Source organism: Podarcis pityusensis (genome assembly GCF_964106645.2).
Source record: "Podarcis pityusensis genome assembly, chromosome: Z".
NCBI lineage: Eukaryota > Metazoa > Chordata > Lepidosauria > Squamata > Lacertidae > Podarcis > Podarcis pityusensis.
Window position 1 is genome coordinate 28816534 of NC_138044.1, and position 21507 is coordinate 28838040.

General features: G+C 41.4%; 1 protein-coding gene across 1 annotated transcript in view; it reads right to left on the minus strand.

Annotated features, from left to right (window-relative positions):
- Positions 1-932: 932 nt before the first annotated feature.
- The window catches only part of BRWD3 (bromodomain and WD repeat domain containing 3), a 72731-nt gene continuing 52156 nt past the window's right edge, over positions 933-21507 (minus strand). The window contains exons 25-40 of the mRNA XM_080991236.1: positions 21335-21442; positions 20446-20570; positions 19865-19947; positions 19493-19604; positions 17347-17408; positions 17065-17220; positions 15064-15184; positions 14473-14598; positions 13920-14055; positions 13358-13504; positions 12216-12368; positions 10046-10215; positions 9151-9245; positions 8121-8276; positions 2510-5666; positions 933-2149 (exon numbers count right to left, since the gene is read on the minus strand). Of these exons, the coding sequence (XP_080847362.1) occupies positions 4900-5666; positions 8121-8276; positions 9151-9245; positions 10046-10215; positions 12216-12368; positions 13358-13504; positions 13920-14055; positions 14473-14598; positions 15064-15184; positions 17065-17220; positions 17347-17408; positions 19493-19604; positions 19865-19947; positions 20446-20570; positions 21335-21442 (2517 nt within the window). The 3' untranslated portion in view covers positions 933-2149; positions 2510-4899. The remainder of the gene's footprint in view (positions 2150-2509; positions 5667-8120; positions 8277-9150; positions 9246-10045; positions 10216-12215; positions 12369-13357; positions 13505-13919; positions 14056-14472; positions 14599-15063; positions 15185-17064; positions 17221-17346; positions 17409-19492; positions 19605-19864; positions 19948-20445; positions 20571-21334; positions 21443-21507) is intronic.

The window sequence follows — 21507 nt, forward strand, 5'->3', positions numbered from 1 at the left end:
TGCCCATAAATATTTAATTGTTCTTACAAATAGAAAAGTTATTATATTTTGTAGCATACATTATGAAACCAGTACACTAACTTTGCAATACAGAGAACTGCTTGCATTCAGTGTGTAAGTTAAGGTTGGTGAAATGTTCTTAGACTAAATCTAGTTTATCCTGCTTTGTGCCAATACATGATCAGCTGTGTTAGGTGAAGATAAATTAGTCAGCTTAACCTTAGCCATGACCAACAGCTTTGTATGGTTTGGCTTAATGCTAAGAAATATTCTGCAACCAAGGGTTTCCAAGGCTGCCAAACAACAGAAGCAACATATAGTAGAGAATTAAGTTCCCTCCACAAAATGCAGTAACACCTTAGGCTTTGATTGGGGGGGCGGGGTATTGCTATTTTAGAATTTAAAGATTACACGTGCAATGAGAAGGAATAGGTTTACTTGAACAAGAAGTCAACGTGGTATGTGGGAACTTGAAGTCCTATTACTTTTGTTACTTTACTTTTGAAGTCCTATTACCTTTTGTTCCTATTACTAACAAACAAATTGAAACTAGAAACTAGAAAATGATAGAATGCAAAAAAAAATACCTCACAAACCCTTTGCTTCTTGATGGCAGATGAGAGACTTAAAATTCAGTTGATATAACCATTTAAGATGTAGCCCAAACTTCAAAAGTTCAGGAAAGCATTAAATGCATTTCAGATAAAAGATTTCAGTATTGCTCTTGACTGGAACAGAAAGGTTTCATATATCTTATGTAAAAATCCAAAGTTCTAACTCATCTTAAAGCAGGGAGGTTGAACCTGAAATCTGTGAAAATAGATGTTCTGCATTTCCACATATACCATGCTGGTTATTGCTAAAGATTATTGGTTTTTTTATTTATTTATTTATTTATTTATTTATTTACGGCTATTAGCCCATAAATGATTGGTTACTGTTCTGTTTAGAATACCACTTCCAAAATGCATGTGGCAAATTGTGAAGGCAGCCTCAGGCAAGCACTGAACAGCCTACAGTCAGGCATGATGGGCAATTCAGATAAAATGGAACAATTGTGTTTCACTGCAACAAAGTTTTCTGCAGTGAAACATAATCTAGTTTTGAATTTGAATGGCCAATTTACAGGATACAGCTTTGGCCTCCTTGCAGAATCCCTTAAAGCAATTCTGCTCAGCTGTTCAGTAGAATCCAGCACCATTTCCTTTCTAAATACTGTTCCTTTGGGAGGTTTATTGGTGAGCATAATTTGGCATAAATACAATGAAGGTATTCAGTTACTGCCAGTTAGAATAACTGGGAGCAATACCAAGACACATAATGAGTTCACAGGACAAGATCCTAAGGCTTGCAGTAAGAAACAAACAAAATTAAGAAGGGGTGATTTGATGGTTTGTTCACTAAATTTCTACAATTTTGATCCTGAAACAGAATTGTAGACAGACCATTACACTGATTTAGTATGGCATTCTCTGGATTTTTCAAATCCCAAGCTTTTACAGTGAAAGTTCTTTTGTGGCGTTACACAAATCATGTGGAAGGCTAAGCCTCCACATCTCCAAGAAGCTGCCTTCAACTGAGTGCATCTGATCTCACTGAGGCTGCCAACAGCCTAGTGGGTTATTGTCCAGAAATTGAACAAGTGGAGCATCCACAGGGCAAGAGGTACAAAGGAACCAGCAGCACCTGAAAGGAACAGGAAAAGGTGCAAGGAAAATAAGAATGGGGTAGAATGAAGTAGGGCCTTGGCAGTCCAAATCCGAGAGGTCCTGAGAGCTGTCTACTGAAGAATGGGTCCAATTTTGTTATTTCCAAGCAAATATTGCTACAGAGTCCTATACAATTTTAACTTTGGAAAGTAAACCCTGTCCAAATTAATTGCGTTTCAGGGTGGCCCACATCACCTGATTGATATCCTTAAACAACAGATGAATGGGTACAATAAGGAATCCTCAGTTGATAACTATCCCAACCACCAAACTAAATAAAACACCACCAGGTTATTCCTCACATGCACAAGAAACCTCCATTTCCTTTAGAATAGATGTTCTGTTGTTGCAGCACCATTGTAGCCTAGTTTCCTGACAGTAATGAACACATATCCTAAAAATACTTTCATCCTAGAAAAGTATTCTTGCTTTCTTATCATCTTCACAGTACAGTGGTACCTCGCAAGACGAATGCCTCGCAAGACAAAAAACTCGCTAGACGAAAGGGTTTTTTGTTTTTTGAGCTGCTTCGCAAGACGATTTTCCCTATGGGCTTGCTTCGCAAGACGGAAACATCTTGCAAGTTTGTTTCCTTTTTCTTAACACCGTTAATACAGTTGCGACTTGACTTCGAGGAGCAACTCATAGAACGCGGTGTGGTAGCCTTTTTTAAGGTTTTTAAAGACTTTGGTGATTTTTGAAGCTTTTCCAAAACTTTCCCGACACCATGCTTCGCAAGACGAAAAAAATCGCAAGACGACAAAACTCGCGGAACGAATTAATTTCGTCTTGTGAGGCACCACTGTACAAAATTAGTCCTAAATAAAAGAGAACACTGAAGGCATTTCTCCCAAATTGTAATTGTTGTTTCAAAGAAGCTCCTTAGGGCATAGGTCTCCACAGTAAATACCTGTAAACAAGTGAATACCTTCTCTGGGGACAGGATTTCAGTTCTTTAAAATAACACTATTTGTCCCCATTGTGGTTACAAGCAACCATGGTGACAGTATAGCCGGACTATATAGTATAGCAGGAGATATGCTTGAGGTTTCCTTTCAAGCACACACCTGTCTCATAGATCTGAAATACTACACTGAACAAAAAGATTCTATACTTGCACATCCTGAGGCACAGCCTGCACACTCTCAGAAGCAAACATGGAGCTCTTGTATTAAAGGATGCTCCAGGAACACTTCCAGGCTTTCATGGGCAGAAAGGATCTGAATCAGGACAACTGTGTGCCATACCTGACTCCTGGATTTGTATCCAGTGTGTATATAAATAAACGCTTGGTTTCTGTATCACATAACTCAATAACATAATTCTTCTATTTTTGCCCTAATTGGCAAATGCCTTCCCATTTGACTGTTTTTAAAATCTACTTTTTACACTAGATGATCCACAGCCACTTTTGTATGCATGTGTATATATGGATTTTCTTACACATGTTATATATAAATAATTATACGGTAATTCTGTGGAGATCCAGCAATGTTACTGACCAAGTGTGCCTAGCGAAAGAATTGCTTGCAGGCTAGATAGAAATAATGTTATGAAATTTCACTCATTATTTTATTTGGCTTTCTGTTTCTCTTTCATATGCTGTCAACCCTTCTATTTTATCTCTGGGATGGTGAATTACACAAAATAGAAAAATGAAACTCTTATTCAAGAGAAGGGGGAAAGCACATTTCTGAAATTCACTTGCTACAGTGATGAGGGACAAACATGGTTCCCCAAGCCTAGATTCCCCTTACACTGATGCACTGTTCAACACTGTTACAAGAAGAGCCCTGTGCAAATTATTTCTCAGTATCAAACCAGATGGCATCACACCCAATGAGAAATCCATACATGCCAAAATTCACACACAGATGTTCTGCATTTGTGGGGCTGTGTCCACTTCAACAGAAGGAGCTGATTAGCATGCACACAAAAAAATAAAAGTGAGCCAATCATGCCCTTCCACCAAAGTGAATGGGGAAGCCGGGGGGAGGGAGAGGGGAGGAGCTCAGTGGCCTGGAGCTCCTTTGCCAATTAGCAATCTCTTAATCAAGGGTGTTATGATTCCCTGCCCCGGGGAAGATTGAGATGGTTGTCCATACTAAGTGAGTCGGCAAAGTTACCATAGCATAAAAAAGTTATGTTGTAGTTGCAAGAATCAAATTAAAGCATGTAAAGCATCGTGAGTAAGATTGTCAGGTTGAAACCTGACAAATGGCTATTTTGTCATTTAATGACGGACTGTGCTAATGCCACACAACCTACAGCAATCCCATAAATGAAGAAAAGGAAATGAATTCTAATGTTTCTATTATTTGCAATTCCGGAGGCAGCTAAGCTACTAGAAAAACAGTGGCTGCGAAGGAGAGAAAATATCAAAGCTGATGTTAACACCTTATTGGCAGTCTCAATTAATGCTATAACAATATGAGGGCATCAGAACGAATATAGAAGCAAGTTAACTTTTGCATTTGGCACCTGTGTGTCTAGATATTCATAGTTCTCAAGTATCTCATTGTATAATATTATTAATGCATGCATCTGTTAATGCATGTCAAAAGTTTGCTACGTATTTACAAGGCACCAAGCCCCACCCACCCCTCTTTCTCCCTCTCATTTTTAAAACATGAATTAAGAACCAATGAGAAAAGCATACCGAGATACCCAAGTATGAACATACTTCATGAAAGTTTGGCTTGGAAAGATTGAAATTATTCATATTCTGTGCACAATAGAGAAACTGTAAACATTTTATAGCTGCCTTTAAGATCGGTGAATTGTGCAAAAGTTATTACTGAATGTAAGGAATTCATGGCAGACAATTCAAAATCTCTGTAAGAAGGTGCTGTTTCTATAATGCACAAAACACACAAAACCAAAAAAGAAAAACAAGGGGAGACATCAAAATCATGATTCCATTGCCACTGTCCTCCTATGACAAACTCAAAGTGTAGTGTGGGAAAGTATTTCTGCAGATATAGAATGAATGGGCAAGGCTTCTTTTGGCCAAGAACATGTGGCAATCAGAAGTCTTTGAACATACATATGGGCAAAATGGAAAAAGCACCACAGAAAAATGTGAGCAGAGTCCCCACACAATTTGCGTTGTAGATTTTCTGGCAAAAATCCCTGCAGTAGAAGGCCTTAGATCGTCAAACACCATTGTTCACTTCCAGTTTCCCATTTGTCAATAATTCCATCCCATGAGATGGCTGACCCTGGCCTTTTCTGTCATTTTCCGCACCCTGCCTGACCTAGAAGTACCAAGGTTCAGGGGATCCTCAGTGTGCACAAAAGTGTCATTGTCTGAATCGTCATTATATAAAACGGTTCGCCTGCCCTCATTCCTAGTTTTAATCCGAGGCGGCCTGCTGAACCGCCCACCAAATGTGTTCTCACTGAAGCGTCCCCCCAAAAGATTCTCAAATTCATCATCGGCAATTCGTGGGCGCTTGGCTCTGGAGGCTCCTCTGGAGGCTCCTCTCCCTCTCCCTCTTCTTCCTCCCCTGCCTCCTCTTCTTCCTCTGCTACAGCCTCTTCCCCTCCGGCTGCCTCGCCCCCCTCTGCTCCACCTACCCCACCGGCCCCATCTCCCTCTCTTTCCTGTCCCTCTACCCTGCCAATTTCTCTGCCCACTGGAGATGTTCCTTCGGATTTTTCTTTTCGGTTTCACTTGCACAGATTTGCTGTAGTCATGGTCTCCATCTATGTAGTCCTGATCTGTTCTAGAGCTTGATTCAGAGTCAGAATCAGAGCCGCATCCGCTTTCAGAACTTGAGCTTGATCGTGAATCTCCACTTTCTGAGGAGGATAAACCTGGCTTTTCTTTTTCTTCTCTCTTCTTCTTTTCACCAATGGGTTCGTCCTCTTCTGATGCACTTGAGAGCTTCCGCTTGACTGTTGCTCGGGGCTCTCTCCCATCACCATTTGTCAAGGGCTTATCAGAAGGCTGATCTACAGAAATTCAAACAAATGTATTTGTCAACGATGCTGCTACAGAGCTAGATCTCAGTTTCCTGGAGAAAACAAAATATTTTTTTCCAGCCTGGAAGAAATTTACTCATAGAACAAGCAGTCTTGTTTCAAAAGTTCTCTGCCTACCAAGATGAAAGTGGATTGTTCATTACACCTGCTCAAAGGTAAGCAATTTTAATCTGAAACAAAGAGTTGGTTTTTAAACAAATACATGATTAAGTGCATTGCTGAATCAAGAGGCAGACGCCTACCCATGAGACTGGTACTGGGCCTCTGCAAGGCTGAGCCCACCACCCAACAGATCACAGGGATATTGCAATGCTAGGGATGCTGAGCCACACTCGCAACAACAACAACAAATTTATTTACACCCCATCTTTTTCCCTGACAGGGACTCAAAGTGAGTTATAAAGAACAACCTCCTGCTTCTCCTCCTTTTTATCCTTGATTATGCCTGGCCTACTTCCCCTGAAGCCTTCATTTTGTAACCAATAACTAAACGCAAGTTTGCTACATAACACCTATCCAATGGACCCTGGAACTGCCCACCATTTCCCTAAGCCAGTCTGTCAGGTATCTCCTGCCAGTCCTCTTCAGATGCAAAAGGGGTACTTGACTGACTTTGAAACTTATTGGTCAGAAGGAGTCAGGGGTCACTTGCCCAGGAGAGGGGACAGAGACTTTATGAGGCTGAGTTTTACTTGCAGCTTGTTCCCTCCACTGTCAGGGATTTGGCTGGACTTGCTATGAAGATAGATTTTTAAGTAAATTAGAACCATTGTATTGTAGTGGCTAGGCTAGGATTAGTTTAGTTTGAAAGCCACGGTACTCTGGCCTATTTTGTATTTTGTTGGACCTTCTGCTTGCTTTTCCTCTATCGTTTATTCATAAGAAAGTTTTATAATTTGACCCCCAAAGTGTGTGATTGCCAAACCTCAGGGTTTCAGGATCCCCGTGTGCCTAGATTCTTGAAATTCATGCCACCTGATGTTTAGGATTGGAGTTGTAAGTAACCAGCCTACTCTTCTGAGGTCTGGGAGAGACTCACGAGAGTGTGAGGGCTGCCTTTAGACTCAGAGCCACTCACAAGGAAAGTCTGCAAAGTAATTGCTTTAGTGCATCCCAGATCCCCTCCCATCTGGACTGTCAAAGTAAGTGGAAGGGTGGTGGCAGCAACTACTAGTAGTACTGCAGGGTTATTGTTGGGCAGTGAAGTGGGTGTGAGAAGCTTCTATTGGGCTTCCCACCCTTCACCACACTCCTAAACATGTGTGCTAGCTAATCAGTTTGTGGAAGCCAGGAAAATGACATCTCTGCAAAGAGAGGATTAAAATAAAAAAGCTCAAAATTGCACAGCTGTTACAGACCACCACGGACCTTTCTAATGGTTAGAGTGAGCAGGAAACCGACCCACTACCCTAAACTAGCCCCCACCTGCCTGCCTGCCTGCCTACTTTACAACCATCAGACAACGGTGGCCCTGGCTGTCAGCCCCTTCTCCTTTATCTCAGCATTGTCTTGTAGAACTCAACAGAGAGGAGGATGGGGACAACTATAATTAACTGAGACAACTTGTTATAGGCTCTGGCGCCACCTGCTGCTGGCTTCCCTGCCTTCTACCAAAGCAGTCCCTGCCTTCTACCCAAGCAGTCCCATTAAGCACAACCACCACTGTATTTATGTTAAAAATACCACACTTTGGGAGCTGGCCCATTAGGAATGCGCTTCCTCCCAGAGAGAACTTTGCCACATTGTTGCCCTGTGACTAGAGAAGGGAGAGACACAGGGTGATCTGGTGCACTATCTAACAGTACATTTGCTTCACAAAACACAAGAATCAGAATCACCCTGTAACCAAATAAAACCCTTGACCAGTGGTTTTCACCCTGTGTGCCATGGTTGTGTCACTTGATTGTCAGAGGTGCCACAGGCAACACTGGCCTCTGTCCCTCTTTCCTTCCCTTCCTCTTCTGATGCCCTCTCACATCCTTGCTTCCCAAAGGTTTGCACAGCTGTTTTTCTCAGCAGCCCTAACTGCAAGCTCCCCAGGTGAATGGTGCCTCTGGGGCTGGCCAGGTGGTCCTTCCCAGGCCCCTGTGAGGCAGTGGGAGGAGGTACGTCTCTTGGGAGTGGGATTGGGAAGCTCAGAGACAAGAGGCGGCAGCTACGATTGCCCATAGGAGTTCCAAGGAAAAGGAAGAAGAGAGGAGGATGAGGGAACCCTCCACAAGGGAGGGGTGAGGGGCTGCCAGCTCTGCAGGCAAGGGATGACATAACTGGGCCCCACAGAAATAATGTAGCTGGTCAAGGGAGCTGTGGACCCAAAAAGGTCGAAAACCTGTGACCTAGACACACACACCCAAAAGGAGGGGGGAGAGAGAGGGAGAGGGAAAGATATAGAAAGAGGGAATCTTTATTCCTCCAACTTCTCACCTTGTGTAACTGGTGTGGATTTATTTCTAACTAGCCTATTTTTCCCTGGTTCAGCATCATTTCCGCTATGATTTTGGGTGTTTGAGCCAGATGAAGAAGGATGACTGTCCATCTCTTCAGCAGCAACAGCAGAGCCAGGTGGTTCCTCAGTAGTATCTGAAAATTTAAACATGATGTCACAAGTTTCGCAATGGATGGAAAATGTTAATGAATTTGAAAGTAGAAGTATTGCATTCATTTGCTTTAGTGGCATGTGAGTATGTAGGCCTCAAATCCTTGATGAGTGCATTCAGTGAAATTTCTTTCAGTTATGATTGCACTGCTTAGTGCAATGTTAACAATCATACAAATAATTGGAAGTCACAGAAGACAGATTCCTTAAGACGCCAGGCCTTTACCTGGTGGGAGTCGATTACTGACTTAGGAGAGGCTTCTAGCACACTAACACATTTCTCTAATGTAGGGGTAGGAAACTCGTGACTCTTCAGAATGTGTTTGACTCTCATCACCCCTAGACAGCAAGGCCAATGGTCATATGCATGAATTTACAAACATAAATATACAATTTCCAAATCCCTTAGTGGGGGGATCACATACATTTGGAATGAAAGAAGCAAAGATGGAAGTTGGACAGAAATGGGCAGTAACAGATACTGTGACTTGGTACGTGCTGTTTCATCTACACATTTTTGCATGTAGGCAAACTATGAACATTCCTGAGGATGCTGGGGGGCAGAACAGACTGGAGAAGAGATCTGGCACTCTGTGGCAAAGGGCAAGGTATGCAGTATAATTGGGGGGGGGAGATATCAGCATCAAAGGAACATAAAGGGCAGAACACCTTCCTCGGTGATATAGAGATCAATTATAGGGTATGGGTAAGATGGTGTATCCTCTCTGTCTGCCTAGGCCCCTGGGACTCAACCGGTACAGGCAAAAGCAAAGGGTCCTTGTAGTGAAAGAAAGGTGGAAAAGTGGAGTGCAGAAGCGGAAAAGGCAATGAAAGGTTATTGCTTCCAAGTTCACTTACCATGAGATGAAACTGAAGAATTAGTCCTAGTTAAAGGCAGTGAGGTATTCAGGTTTGTTTTAGGCTGCATCGGTTGCTTTTGTTTTCCTTTGGGGCTATAAGCATGACAAAAAACAGCAATGCATTATTCTTAACAATGACCTCTGTGAAGTCTGAAAGGTCAGTTATGTCTACGTTGTGTCTTTCATTGCAACTCAGCATGCTTATAATTATATTGCATTTCCCCCACGAAAATCTGCTTTCACTAATTTTGTTGTGGTACATAAATTGCTGCAGAGGCTGGATGTTGAGGCGGAGTGGATGGTAGTGGCATAAAACAAATGTACTACTAAATTATTATTTATTTAAAACATTTTTTATAGAGTTGGAAAGGACCATGAGGGTCATCTAGTCCAACCCTCTGCAATGCAGGAATCTCAACTAGATCATACAGGACAGATGGCCATCCAACCTCTGCTTAAAACCCTCCAAGGAAGGAGAGTCTACCAGTTATGTTCCACTGTCGAACAGCTGTTACTGTCAAAAAAGTTCTTCCTGATGTTTAGTCAAAATTCCTTTCTTGTAACCTAAATGCCACCGCCCTCCCAAGGAAGCTTACACAACTCTTAAAATGCATGAAAATATAATTACAAGACATGAGCAGCAGTTAAAAATGTTACAGAGTGCAGCATGGCTCGTCCACAAGCAGACATGAATAAATGTGTTGTCAGAGGGTTTATTTATTTTAAAGGCCAAGGTGATGGGGCTTTATGTATCTCCTCAGGGAGGAGGTTCCAAAAGTGTGGGCTACTACTCAGAAAGCTGTATGCCTAATAGTCCACACACAGTCCAGTAAGCTCTCACTAAATGAACATCAATGTGAGATCATACATTTAGCAAGTATCAGAATTGTTACCTGGGTGACCTGCTGCTAGAGGAAGAACTGCTGCTGCTCCGCAGTTGTTTCCGGTACCGTAGCCGTGGCCTTCGCCTCTTCTGATATTGCACTGCTGACTTGTATTCAGAAATTATAGTTTTAATATGATTTTCAAATAAGGCAGATAGTCGGAGTGTCATACTGTAGATCTGGTAGGGGAGGAAAAGAGGGGCAGAATGATCACACTTGAGAGTGAATGTCTGTGTAGAAGACTTGCATGATTTAGGCTGAGGAGACCTGGATTCAAATCCCTGCTCAGTAACAAAGTTTGCTGGGTCTCTGGGCCAGTCACTACCTGTCAAAATGGGAGTCACAGTGCACAGCACCCCCAGCCTCCTTGGAGGATGGAAATGATTAAACACTCAGTTGCTTTGTAGAGGTGGCCATCTATTTTAAAAAGTTAAGCAAAACCCCTGTGAATTTAACATAGAGGAGCAATTCTTTAACATAGAGGGTCAGCAATTCTTCAATATTCAACATGAGATGAAGAGTGATGTTTGGAGAGGCAGGCTGTGCAGAAGCTAAAAATGAGGGGTACCAATAGCACTGCTGCTAGTCCAGCCAGTCCCTGCTCTCATGAGTTTCAGGATAGTTGGAGAAGCTCAGAACTTTCATACTCTGCAGCATAAACCTTGGGATTCCCAACCAAGAAGATGAATGAGTATTGGATATGGCACAATGGCACATTTATAAAATGGTTGGCAGAGTCAGCCAAGTCTATCTGCTGGCAGTACAGGGGACAAGTAGGAACTTCTTTTCCACTGATAGCATACATGCTCGAAGGCAGCTGCTTATTGGACAGTTACTATGAAACACATTCACACGATTACACACACAGCTTGAATCTAGAGCCTCTAGTAATCTTCCTTACATATATTAAAAATATTATTATTAATATAATCTGCCCTTTAATCTGAAGTTTCAGCAAGGTACACAATGTTTCATTAAAATACAACATATCAAATACAACGTAAAACCCATAAAACTGATGACCCTCAAAAAGAAGCAATCCAGCAGTGGATGTAGTTAAAACTAAGCCTAAGAAATTCATATTACTTTTTTCTGTTAATGATGAGGGATGATGATAAAATTGTATAATTTAAATTGGTTAATGGGTTAAACATATTAAGTTTTAAACTGGGAGTGAGAGCTTGTGGAACCAAATTAATGAAAGGGGAATACAATCGGGGGGGGAGGAGGGAGTCCTAGAAAGAAGATAATGAAAGTAAGGCTCTAAATGTATTCTATCTTTTCTTTTCTGTTATTTTTTTATATTATTGGAAATTCTAATAAATATGATTTAAAAAAAAAAAAAAAGAAATTCATATTACATGTGGTTATAACGGTAAGAATGCTTTGTGCAAAATAACAAAGAACAGATCAAACATAAAATGAAGAAGAGTGACAATGTGCCTTGTTAAATTACACTATTACAGCTAAATGAACTGACAAAGCAAAGAGAAACAAAGCAAATATTTTAACTATTCATTAACCTTTTATTCGCCTATTGTGCGAAAAAAATAGGAAGCTGCCTTGTAGCCTATCAGGCTATTGGTTCATCTAACTGGCAATTCCCTCTTTCCTAGGGCCAGGCAGAGAAGTCTTTCCCAGCCCTGCAGTCCAATATCCTCATTGCATCAAAGTGTGTTGGAGACTAAACCTGGAACAGACTGCATACTAAGCATGTGCTCTGTCACTGAATTATGACCCAAACCATCCCTGGGTCTTCTCAGGCTGCTGTCTGAGGACTAATGGGGCTACTGATGGTCCCAAAATTATGCACAAGCCACCAAAGAAAAAAGACCAAGGAAGTTGCCTGGTACCCAAGTCAGCTTGTTTGTCACCCTAGCTGACTATTTCCTATACCAGTTGAGGGAGTTGGGTATGTTTAGCCTGGATAAGAGGAAACTGAGAGGATATGATGGCCATCTTCAGATATCTAAAGGATTGTGACATGGAAGCCTGTTTTCTCCTGCTCCAAAGGCTTGGACTCTCACCATGTGCATACCATCATGTAACCTGCATTAGGAAGCCTATCAGGGCAACAGTCTTTAGTAAAGGCCTGTATTTTGGGACTATTATCCTTTATTTGCATGTGTCAGGCTGGAGGCTTGCAGTCATAGGCACCACCACCACTTCTACATCTTACCCTTGATTTCTTATTAGGAGTGTATGCTTTGGAGTTGCAGAATATCAGACGAACATCTTTGTAGAACTCAAGGGGGTTCATGTAATTTCCTACTTCCAAAGTTTCTTTCACAGTGCTGAAGTCCATTGGAGTATCCACTATATCACGATAATCCTACAAGCAACATTTATATGTGTTAAATGAGTAACATTGCCACATTACAGCGATATGGTTAGATACTGCACTTATTGAAGAATGGCTGCTTCCAAAGTTATTTCACAAAAACCAGCTGTAAAACTTAACACTCCACAGACAATAAAACTTAAGGTCTGGATGCACATTAAAAAGGCAGATCGCTTCAAGACATGCATTCTCACTGCGATGATTTCTGAGGTGGAACTATTCTGAAGATACTACAAGCAAAGAAATAATCATGGAGTGAATGCATTTGCTGCTAGTCCACCTGCCAAATTTCTCAGTGCTCTACAAGCAGGAAGGGAGAAAAGAGAAATATTGTATGGGGGAGGGGAAAGGAAATATTTTTACTATGTGGAATGTCCTTATGGGATATTACAGGAACTGATTTTAAAAAACAACAACAATAAACACTAGAGATTTTAGTGCTAAAACTGGCCAAATTGAATTAGCAAACACAAGTACATCAGAGCTTTCCAAACTTTTCATGTTGGTAACACACTTTTTAGACATGCATCATTTTGTGACACGGTAATTCAGTTTTACTAGCAAACCAGAGACTAAACTAACCCCTTTACAGCCCCGGGAGGACTGCAGGGAGTGTTCACATGTTATACCTACACACTGCAGCCAACACACTAAGGTGTCACAACACACAGTTTGGAAAGCTCTGTAGTACATAGTCATACTTCAAATTAAGTAAGGGGCAGGACTGTTTACTTTACTGTGCAAGTTGTACAAGCACAGCTTCCAGAAGAAATAGAGGATTCAGATCCCAAGAACCTCAGGTTCTTTTCTTTTTTGTTTTTTAAAGCAAGCAACCACAGAGTTGGAAGTATGTGAGTAACGCCTAAGAAAACTCTGTGAATACTGAGAACATTGTGGTGCTATTATGGAGGGTAGAGTTTCAGTGCTTCACACAATTCTTTACTCCTCCTTCCTGAACTAAAGAAATGAAAGCAACTTACAGGGTAAGAAAAGAGATCAACAGGTTGTCGGAATGGCTCAGAATCTTCACGTTCATAGATGAGGCTTAATAGCTGTTTGCACTTATCTTTCCAGGCATCAGCACGTGGCTTGGAAGGCTGCTTTTTTATCTGCTGCTTTATCTGAACCTTTTAAAAGGGGAGCAACAGCAACATGTACGTTTTATGACAAAATTCTCCTTCCATCTTGTTTAATTTATACTGATTTAGTTCCAATTTGACAGAGGCAGGTGAAAGGTAACTCAGAGATTCATTTTGTGTTGACAGATATATAGTTTAAAACTCTACATATAACTGGCTCTATACAAACTGGCTGAAGAAAGGTGCTGTCAGACACAGGTCAGTACGAAAGACACACGGCTCCATTGTCAGTGAAGTTAACTCTGCTCCTTCATCATTCAGCCCTTCCTCCCAGGCCTCTCCCTCTGACCTCCCCTCAGTATCCCTCCACTAGTCCCGACTCTGATCCTTCCTTCCCCTTGGAGGTTCCCCACTACTCCTCATCAGCCAGCCAGTCCCTCACAGGTAACTAAGCAGCACTCACAGTTCTTTTCCCAGATGAGGTTCCTGGACCATCCGAATCAGCATACGTTTCTGTCACCTCTTCTTCATTTGCGCTACTCAGGTCTTCAGCTTTCACTTTGTTATACATCTCCAGAATATCTGTGCAACTCTGATCCCTAAAGGATAATATGATTATCAGCACTGGGGCCAACAGAGAGTCACGGACTGCTGGGACTGTAAAAGCAACATCATCCTTGCCCAGACGGATTACAAATTAAGGGCTGATTTGTGTGTAATTGGCATATGATGCTTGCTGAACCCGCATGCCAGATACTATGCAACACCACTTTGAGTTTATTAGCAGATGGTCAGATCATGTGGGAAGCAGGGCTTCTTCATGAAAAATTCCCACAGTCTTATCTCCATAGTGGGCAGGACAAAAGTGAAGGAAGAGGTGATGGGAGAAGAAATTATTTGGTAGCATAAAGAAAGGGATGTGCAACACAGATGCACACAATGCTGATCAGAGAAGTTTTAGGGAAAGTATTTGGAAACTGTGGAAATGGTAGTTGGCAAGAAAAGTGACAGCTCACCCAATGTAGTGAAGTAAGACATCCGTTACTATTTTGGCTGCTTTAACTATAGGACTATCGGGCTCATTGAAAGTCCTAGCGTTATGTTCAATATATCGTACCTCCCACATTAGTGCTGATATTCTCCTGAAAAAGGAAGAGAACAAATTTGTAAAATTAATAAAAACAAATTAATAAAAACAAAAAGAAATATGTGCCATGCTCATTCTGTAACCTAAAATCATTTCTACAAAAGCCTGCATGTGCTTTTCATAAACAATGAAGTACCAATCTGGCAGAAGAGCAAAATACAAGAAGCAGGGAAAACATCAACAATTCTTAGGAGCCAAGAAATGAAATCATGAGTGATTGGGAAACAGGGAAAAACCTACACATCCTGGTCTACATCAGAAATATAGTTAACAGGGGAGAATCTTAGATGCTGCAAGTAAGTTACGACTCTCTTGCAGCATTTTCCTGATTAAGCAAAGCTGGGGGGTAAATTCACTAATACTACAGCAGATACAATTTAGCAAAAGTTAGCAACTTTTTTTTTAAAAAAAGACAAGAGATACTCAACAATAGACAGTGGAAAGAAATAATCAATCTGACCTGTAAAATCTGTTTTCAAGTCTTCTCCTTATTGTGGTGAGGTCAGTTGGGTAAGCAACAACAGTGCAATATAGAGGATAGGCACTAAGGTCCACTGGGACAGCAAAAGGGTTGGATATATCTTTAAAAAGGTAGCAAAGAAAGCTGATTAAAGTCCACAAGCTATGCCAGTCAAATGGTGAAACTTAGAAGCATTATATTATATTATATTATATTATATTATATTATATTATATTATTAATGCTTTTTAAAAAAAACCTGCCCAATAAGGTAATACGATGATCAGTATAGTACTTAAAATTATTGTCGCCCTAACTATGTCATGGAAAGTTCACCACCTTGCAAACTGACAGCAACAGAATGTGTGCAAGAGCATGAGATGAAACCTGTAATGGATGCCCGATTACAATGATACAGTGGTACCTCAGTTTAAGAACAGTCCTGTTTATGAACGATTCAGTTTACGAACTCCGCAAAACCGGAAGTAGTGCCTCCGTTTGCAAACTTTACCTTGGTCTAAGAACAGAATCCGAATGGTGGAAAGGCACCGGAAGTGGGAGGCCTCATTAGGGAAAGTGTGCCTCGGTTTAAGAACGGACTTCTGGAACAGATTAAGTTCGTAAACCGAGGTACCACTGTATATAATTAGGAAGAAGTGTCCATGGTTAGGAAGGGCATGGGCATGGGAAAAGACAGAGACATGCATGTTGGACAGAAAGAATCGGCTAGGGCAGTGAAATGAAAAGCAGGGACCTCAGGGAAGCATGGTGGATGGGGCAGAGGCTCAAGGTAAAGAGAGACCAAAGAAGCAAAATTGGATGTTGGTGGGGGAAGAGAAGAAAAACTCTGAATGGAGTATTAAATAAATTATTATTAATAATTATTGTTGTTGTTACCGCCACCTGCCCTTCACCAGAAGGCCCTGCAGTGGGTCACAACAATTTAAAATCCACTATTAAAAATAGCTAAAACTAATTAGTTACAGGAATAGGGTGGGCTCTGAAAACACACATCTTACGAGTGAAAGGCTAGGGGAGTGTGTCTTCAGCATTTACTGAAAGCTGTACAGTGAAGAAGCCCGAGACTTCTCTGGCTTCTTATACAGCAAAGGGGCCACCACAGAGAATGCCCTGAAAAACAGTACTGCAGTTGCCTAAAGAGAGCCCTGGGAAACAAAGAAGCAGTGGTGCCAAAGTGCATGGGGTTGCGATGGGGACATGAATTTGAACTAAACAGGTAAGAGAGATCTTCAGACACAAGTTCAGTTTGCTAATATATCTGTTGCTGCACTTAAAAGCTATATGCAAAGCGGTCAAACTTCAGTGGTACCTCTGGTTAAGAACTTAATTTGTTCTGGAGGTCTGTTCTTAACTGAGGTAGCACTTTAGCTAATGGGGCCTCCCACTGGTGCTGTGCCGCCGCCACAAGATTTCTGTTCTCATCCTGAAGCAAAGTTCTTAACCCGAAGTACTATTTCTGGGTTAGCGGAGTCTGTAACCTGAAGCATCTGTAACCTGAAGCGTCTGTAACCCGAGGTACCACTGTAGTGTGCGCCTGTTGTAAGGTCCTTAATACCAAATAAATGTTTACGTACTTCCTTCTGGATTTCTGTTTACCCAAATCCTAGTTTCATATCAGCTACATGCCTGGAATCACTTATCGACATAATTTTTCCACTCCAGCTGGTGATTACAAGAGTTCTGAAACTAAGAATAGTGCCCGAGTTTGCTTTCCCCCACTCCCAATACCTTGTCCTCTTGAGATATGTCTTTTAGTTTGAAAGCGTGAGGACAAGAACTGTTTTATCATTGACATCTGCAAGCCACTGCAGGAACATTATTTAACTGAAGAACATTCTTTAACTGAATTCTTTATCTCACTTTAACTTAAGAGTGAAATAATAATGCTTTAAAATAAGTAAATAGATATGCTAAGGGTGTTGCCATCTGTGTTTGTTGGTCCCTGGCATCATCTCCAAGTCTTCTTTTGAGGTCCACATACCTAAGGATAGAAGTTGATCAATACCGCGAAGAACCCGCACACATTCTTCATCTCGGGAATGGGATCCCCATTCACCTTCCTGTGGTTTGTACAGCAAAGATGCCAGCTCCTCTGTTGTCACAGGAACACCAGCCCCAACCTCCTCCGGATAAGCAGCTACAGAAAACCAGGGTCAGGGGGGAGGGAGACAGAGACAGAAAGACATACCCATTAGAGCCTCTGCCACTGTACTTATTCACAAATTATTGATACCCAATGAAGGGGATGGGGGAACATATTTACTTCCTTCTGGAATTGGCTCCATGTCCCAGGGGCTCATCTTTTCTCTTTCATTATTGTCCCAGCTGTTAGAACAAAAATTGTATTTAAAGACTTAAAACATACACAGATCTAGTGCAGAACAGTAGCGGTGGCCAGACAGCAGGATCTCCAAGACCAATTTCAGTGCCCAGAAATATTCATATGGGTGGAAGCAATCATTCAAGTAACTAGTCTGAAGCTGCTAAGGCATTTATTTCAACATTTATCACACTGTGACTACTTGTGAAGTGACTGAAAGCTGTATCCAACCACGTGTTGCATGCAGCATTCAGCCATAAAGAGAATTTAATTCTAAATCAATCACACCATGGTGTGTTGTCAAGTGCCGCAACAAGATATAGTCTACATTTTATTTATTTTAAAGCATTAATATAATGATTTTTTGCTTGAGAAGTCTCCAAGTAGTTTTAACAAAAACAAGCAACTGAATACTAATTCAAGTGAAACAACAAAAAAATTAAAAGTTTTAAATTCATACACATACAGACCACATCAATAAAAAGTTCTTTTTAAGTACTGTATATAAAAGGTAAAGGACCCCTGACAGTTAAGTCCAGTCGCGAACGACTCTGGGGTTGCGGCACTCATCTCACTTTACTGGCCGAGGGAGCCGACATTTGTCTGCAGACAGTTTTTCTGGGTCACGTGGCCAGCATGACTAAGCCGCTTCTGGCGAAAACAAAGCAGCGTACGGAAATGGCGGAGCGGTACCTATCTATCTACAGTGGTACCTTGGGTTAAGAACTTCATTCGTTCTGGAGGTCCATTCTTAACCTGAGGTACCACTTTAGCTAATGGGGCCTCCCGCTGCCGCCACCCCACCGCCACGCGATCTCTGTTCTCATCCTGAAGCAAAGTTCTTAACCCGAGGTACTATTTCTGGGTTAGTGGAGTCTATAACCCAAAGCATCTGTAACCCGAGGTACCACTGTACTTGTACTTTGACATGCTTTTGAACTGCTAGGTTGGCAGGAGCTGGGACCGAACAACAGGAGCTCACCCTGTCGCGGAGATTCGAACCGCCGACCTTCTGATCGGCAAGCCCTAGGCTCAGTGGTTTAGACCACAGCACCACCCGCGTCCCTTTTAAGTACACAAACACACACACACACACACACACACACACACAGCAGACGCATAAGACAGTCATTAAATGTCTTGCAAAATAAAGAAGTCCAAAAGTGGATTATATTGGTGGCTCTAAAGCCTAAGGTTAATGGAACCACCAATAAAAAGGTCCCATCTGTGACTGACAAAGTAGAAGCCATTTGAAGAAAAGCTTCCAAATGAGAACACAATGTTTAAGCATGTTAAGAGGGGAGAAGGTCAGAAACTATAAATTCCCACCACCCTACATAGTTACAGCATAATGATGTAAGAGGTTGCCTTATACCTGGGCCAGACAGCCCCAGATTGGCCAAAATCATCCCACCTAGAGCAACCCATGGCTGTCAAAGGGAAGAGTGGTTAGGCATCAGAGAAGGAGAGGCAGGCAGCCTCTGCCTCACTGGCATACACAGCAAGCAAAAGCTTTGGGCTGTTTATCCCAAGGTCTCTCTTTGCACTAATGGAAACTATTTCTGCTCATGGAGTTAATGGAACCCAATTTTTGTCAATTTTTGTCATCTCTACCTCCTGTGCCATATCCCACACTTTCCCAGGAGGTCTCCCAACCCTTAAGAGCAGGTTTTTTGGCGATATGGAAGGCTGTAGGGGGTAGGAGAGATGAGGAAAAACTAGGTGCTCCACCTTGCATAAACTGGACACAACCTATTGCTTTTTCGTAAGCGCTGTAACTGCCTGCTAAGTATTTGCTAAGCAGTATAATGCTGCTGGCTCTTTGCTGCTGAGATATAATGTTTTAAACGTCTAGTCTTGTTTTATTGCTGCTAAGTCGGTACTATGATTTTATTTTGTTAGCTGCCTTGTGGATCCTTATGGTTCAAGAGACAGGTACAGATACTGTATGTACATCATTGTATCAATCAGCGAGCATGTTTGCTTAATTCACTTAGAAATACAGGTTACAGAACTCAGCTTTTCTTGCAGTGGTCTTTAAAAAAAAATGCATCAAAGTACACACAGCCCCACTCATAGTCATTCTTACTGAACACTGTAGCACTGGAAGGAACTATCAGGATAATCGGACTGGAATGGTTGTTGACTCTCTACCGTTCCAAACCACCAAGCATCATCTATTATGCTGCGGAATCTATCTCCTGCAACAGAAAAAGTTGGAATGAGCCAAGTGATATATGCAGAAAAAGCACAAAAATACTAATAGTGGTGTGCATTTTTTTTAGAGTGTTGTTTCTTTTTTCAGTTTTTCTCATTAAAACATATACACTGCAATTGAAATATAGTCATTTACAAAATGTGTAAGATTACATCAAATAACAAACAAAAACTAAAATCAGAAAACATTTCATATGTATGGAGTATGGAGTATGGAGCTAGCCAATGGTAAGCTAGCACTCACCAATCTGCCAGTTCCTTTCTTTGGCTTCATTGTAAAACTGATGCAGCACAAGGAAATCAATAACATCTGGCATATCATGGTACCTGTGAAACAGAAGTGGAATAGCTCTTCAGAAGGAGGTAGTACAACCACAGACATGGCTTGAAGGTAATTATGATATTGATTCATATGTGTATTAGAAACTTTGTATTAATGTAACATTTTTATATGAAACTGTATTTTTGCAGCATTTTGTTTGTTGCTGCTTCAGTTTTTTGTACATAGCTTAGAGATATTTTTAATATATTAAGCAGTACAGAAATTAAATAATCAATCAATCAAAGAAGCCAGGCTAAATATTGCAGGGTGGTGGTGCACATTTTCCACCTTTTTAATAACATTTAAATCATGTTCTGTGCTTCTCTGCCATGTGATCAAATACATTGTCCGCGTCTTGATGGCACAGGAAAATGCTCAAAGTGATGAGCATGCTTCTTTTCCTAAATATTATTAGGGAGACAAGTTTTTGAATTAGTTTGGGTTGGGGGAGAGAGAGAATGTGAGTTGGTGATGGACAAGCGCCCATTTAGCCAGCCACTTACTTAATGGAAAATGATTCACCAGTCATTTTGCCTGAGGTTGGATAAAGAAAGGCAAGCTTCAAGCAGCAAAGCGTAGGTGGTCCAACTTCATACTTAATTCCCACAATCTTCACGAATTCTTGTTCCTGTTTGTCAAAACAGCACTGGAGGTCAAAGCTTAGTTGTGCATGTACATTTTATTTGAAGCACATACACAAAGGGGGTTGTTTTAAACAAGTGTGAATTCCCAACTTGACCATAAAAAACAAATGTCTCCCCGCTGCCACTTTTCATTCTACATTGACCCATTTTTCATTCTGCATTAACTCATACATTCATGTCCACATTCTCACATGTATATTTATAACCTATCGCCTCCACACATCCATACTCCCTATTACTACTTTGCACTTGAGTTGGAGGGACGAGGGGAGAAGCTCAAGAATATGATGGCAGGGGAGAAATTCAAGTTCACAAAATGCAGATGTGCGGTTTTTGATAATGGCCTCTACACAATGTGAAGTTGAATGTGACCTTCAAGCCAAGTCCCACACTCCTGGATATCTGCTCTCTGCCTGTGACACAATGTAATCTGCACCAGGTGAGTTAATCAGACAGATGCTTCTGCACAGGATTATTTTGCCTCAAGTCTCCTTAAGTCTCTGTTGTGGGCAGGATGTGTGACTCAGACAGGCAGAGTACATGATTTGCACATGGGAGATCCCAGGTTCACTCTCTGGCATCTCCAGGTAAGGTTGGGAATGATTCCTGCCCCAAACCTTGGAGAGCTACTGCTGATTTGTGTAAGGCAATAGATTAGTCAATGGTCTAACTTGGTATTCGGCAGGTTCACTGGGTTTATTCAACCCAGTGATAAAAAACAACAATATAACTCTGAAGCTCTCCTTACCCTGAGTTCCATTTTATTCCATGGTTGTTTCTGCATGTTTACACTGTAGATCTTTGCCTTTCGAACTGCACGCACATAAGCTTCATGCCCTTGCCTGAAATAGATTACCTGAAAGGAAGAAAATTAAATGACACTCTGATTCACAATACACCAAGCCTCAGCTTTCAAAACTT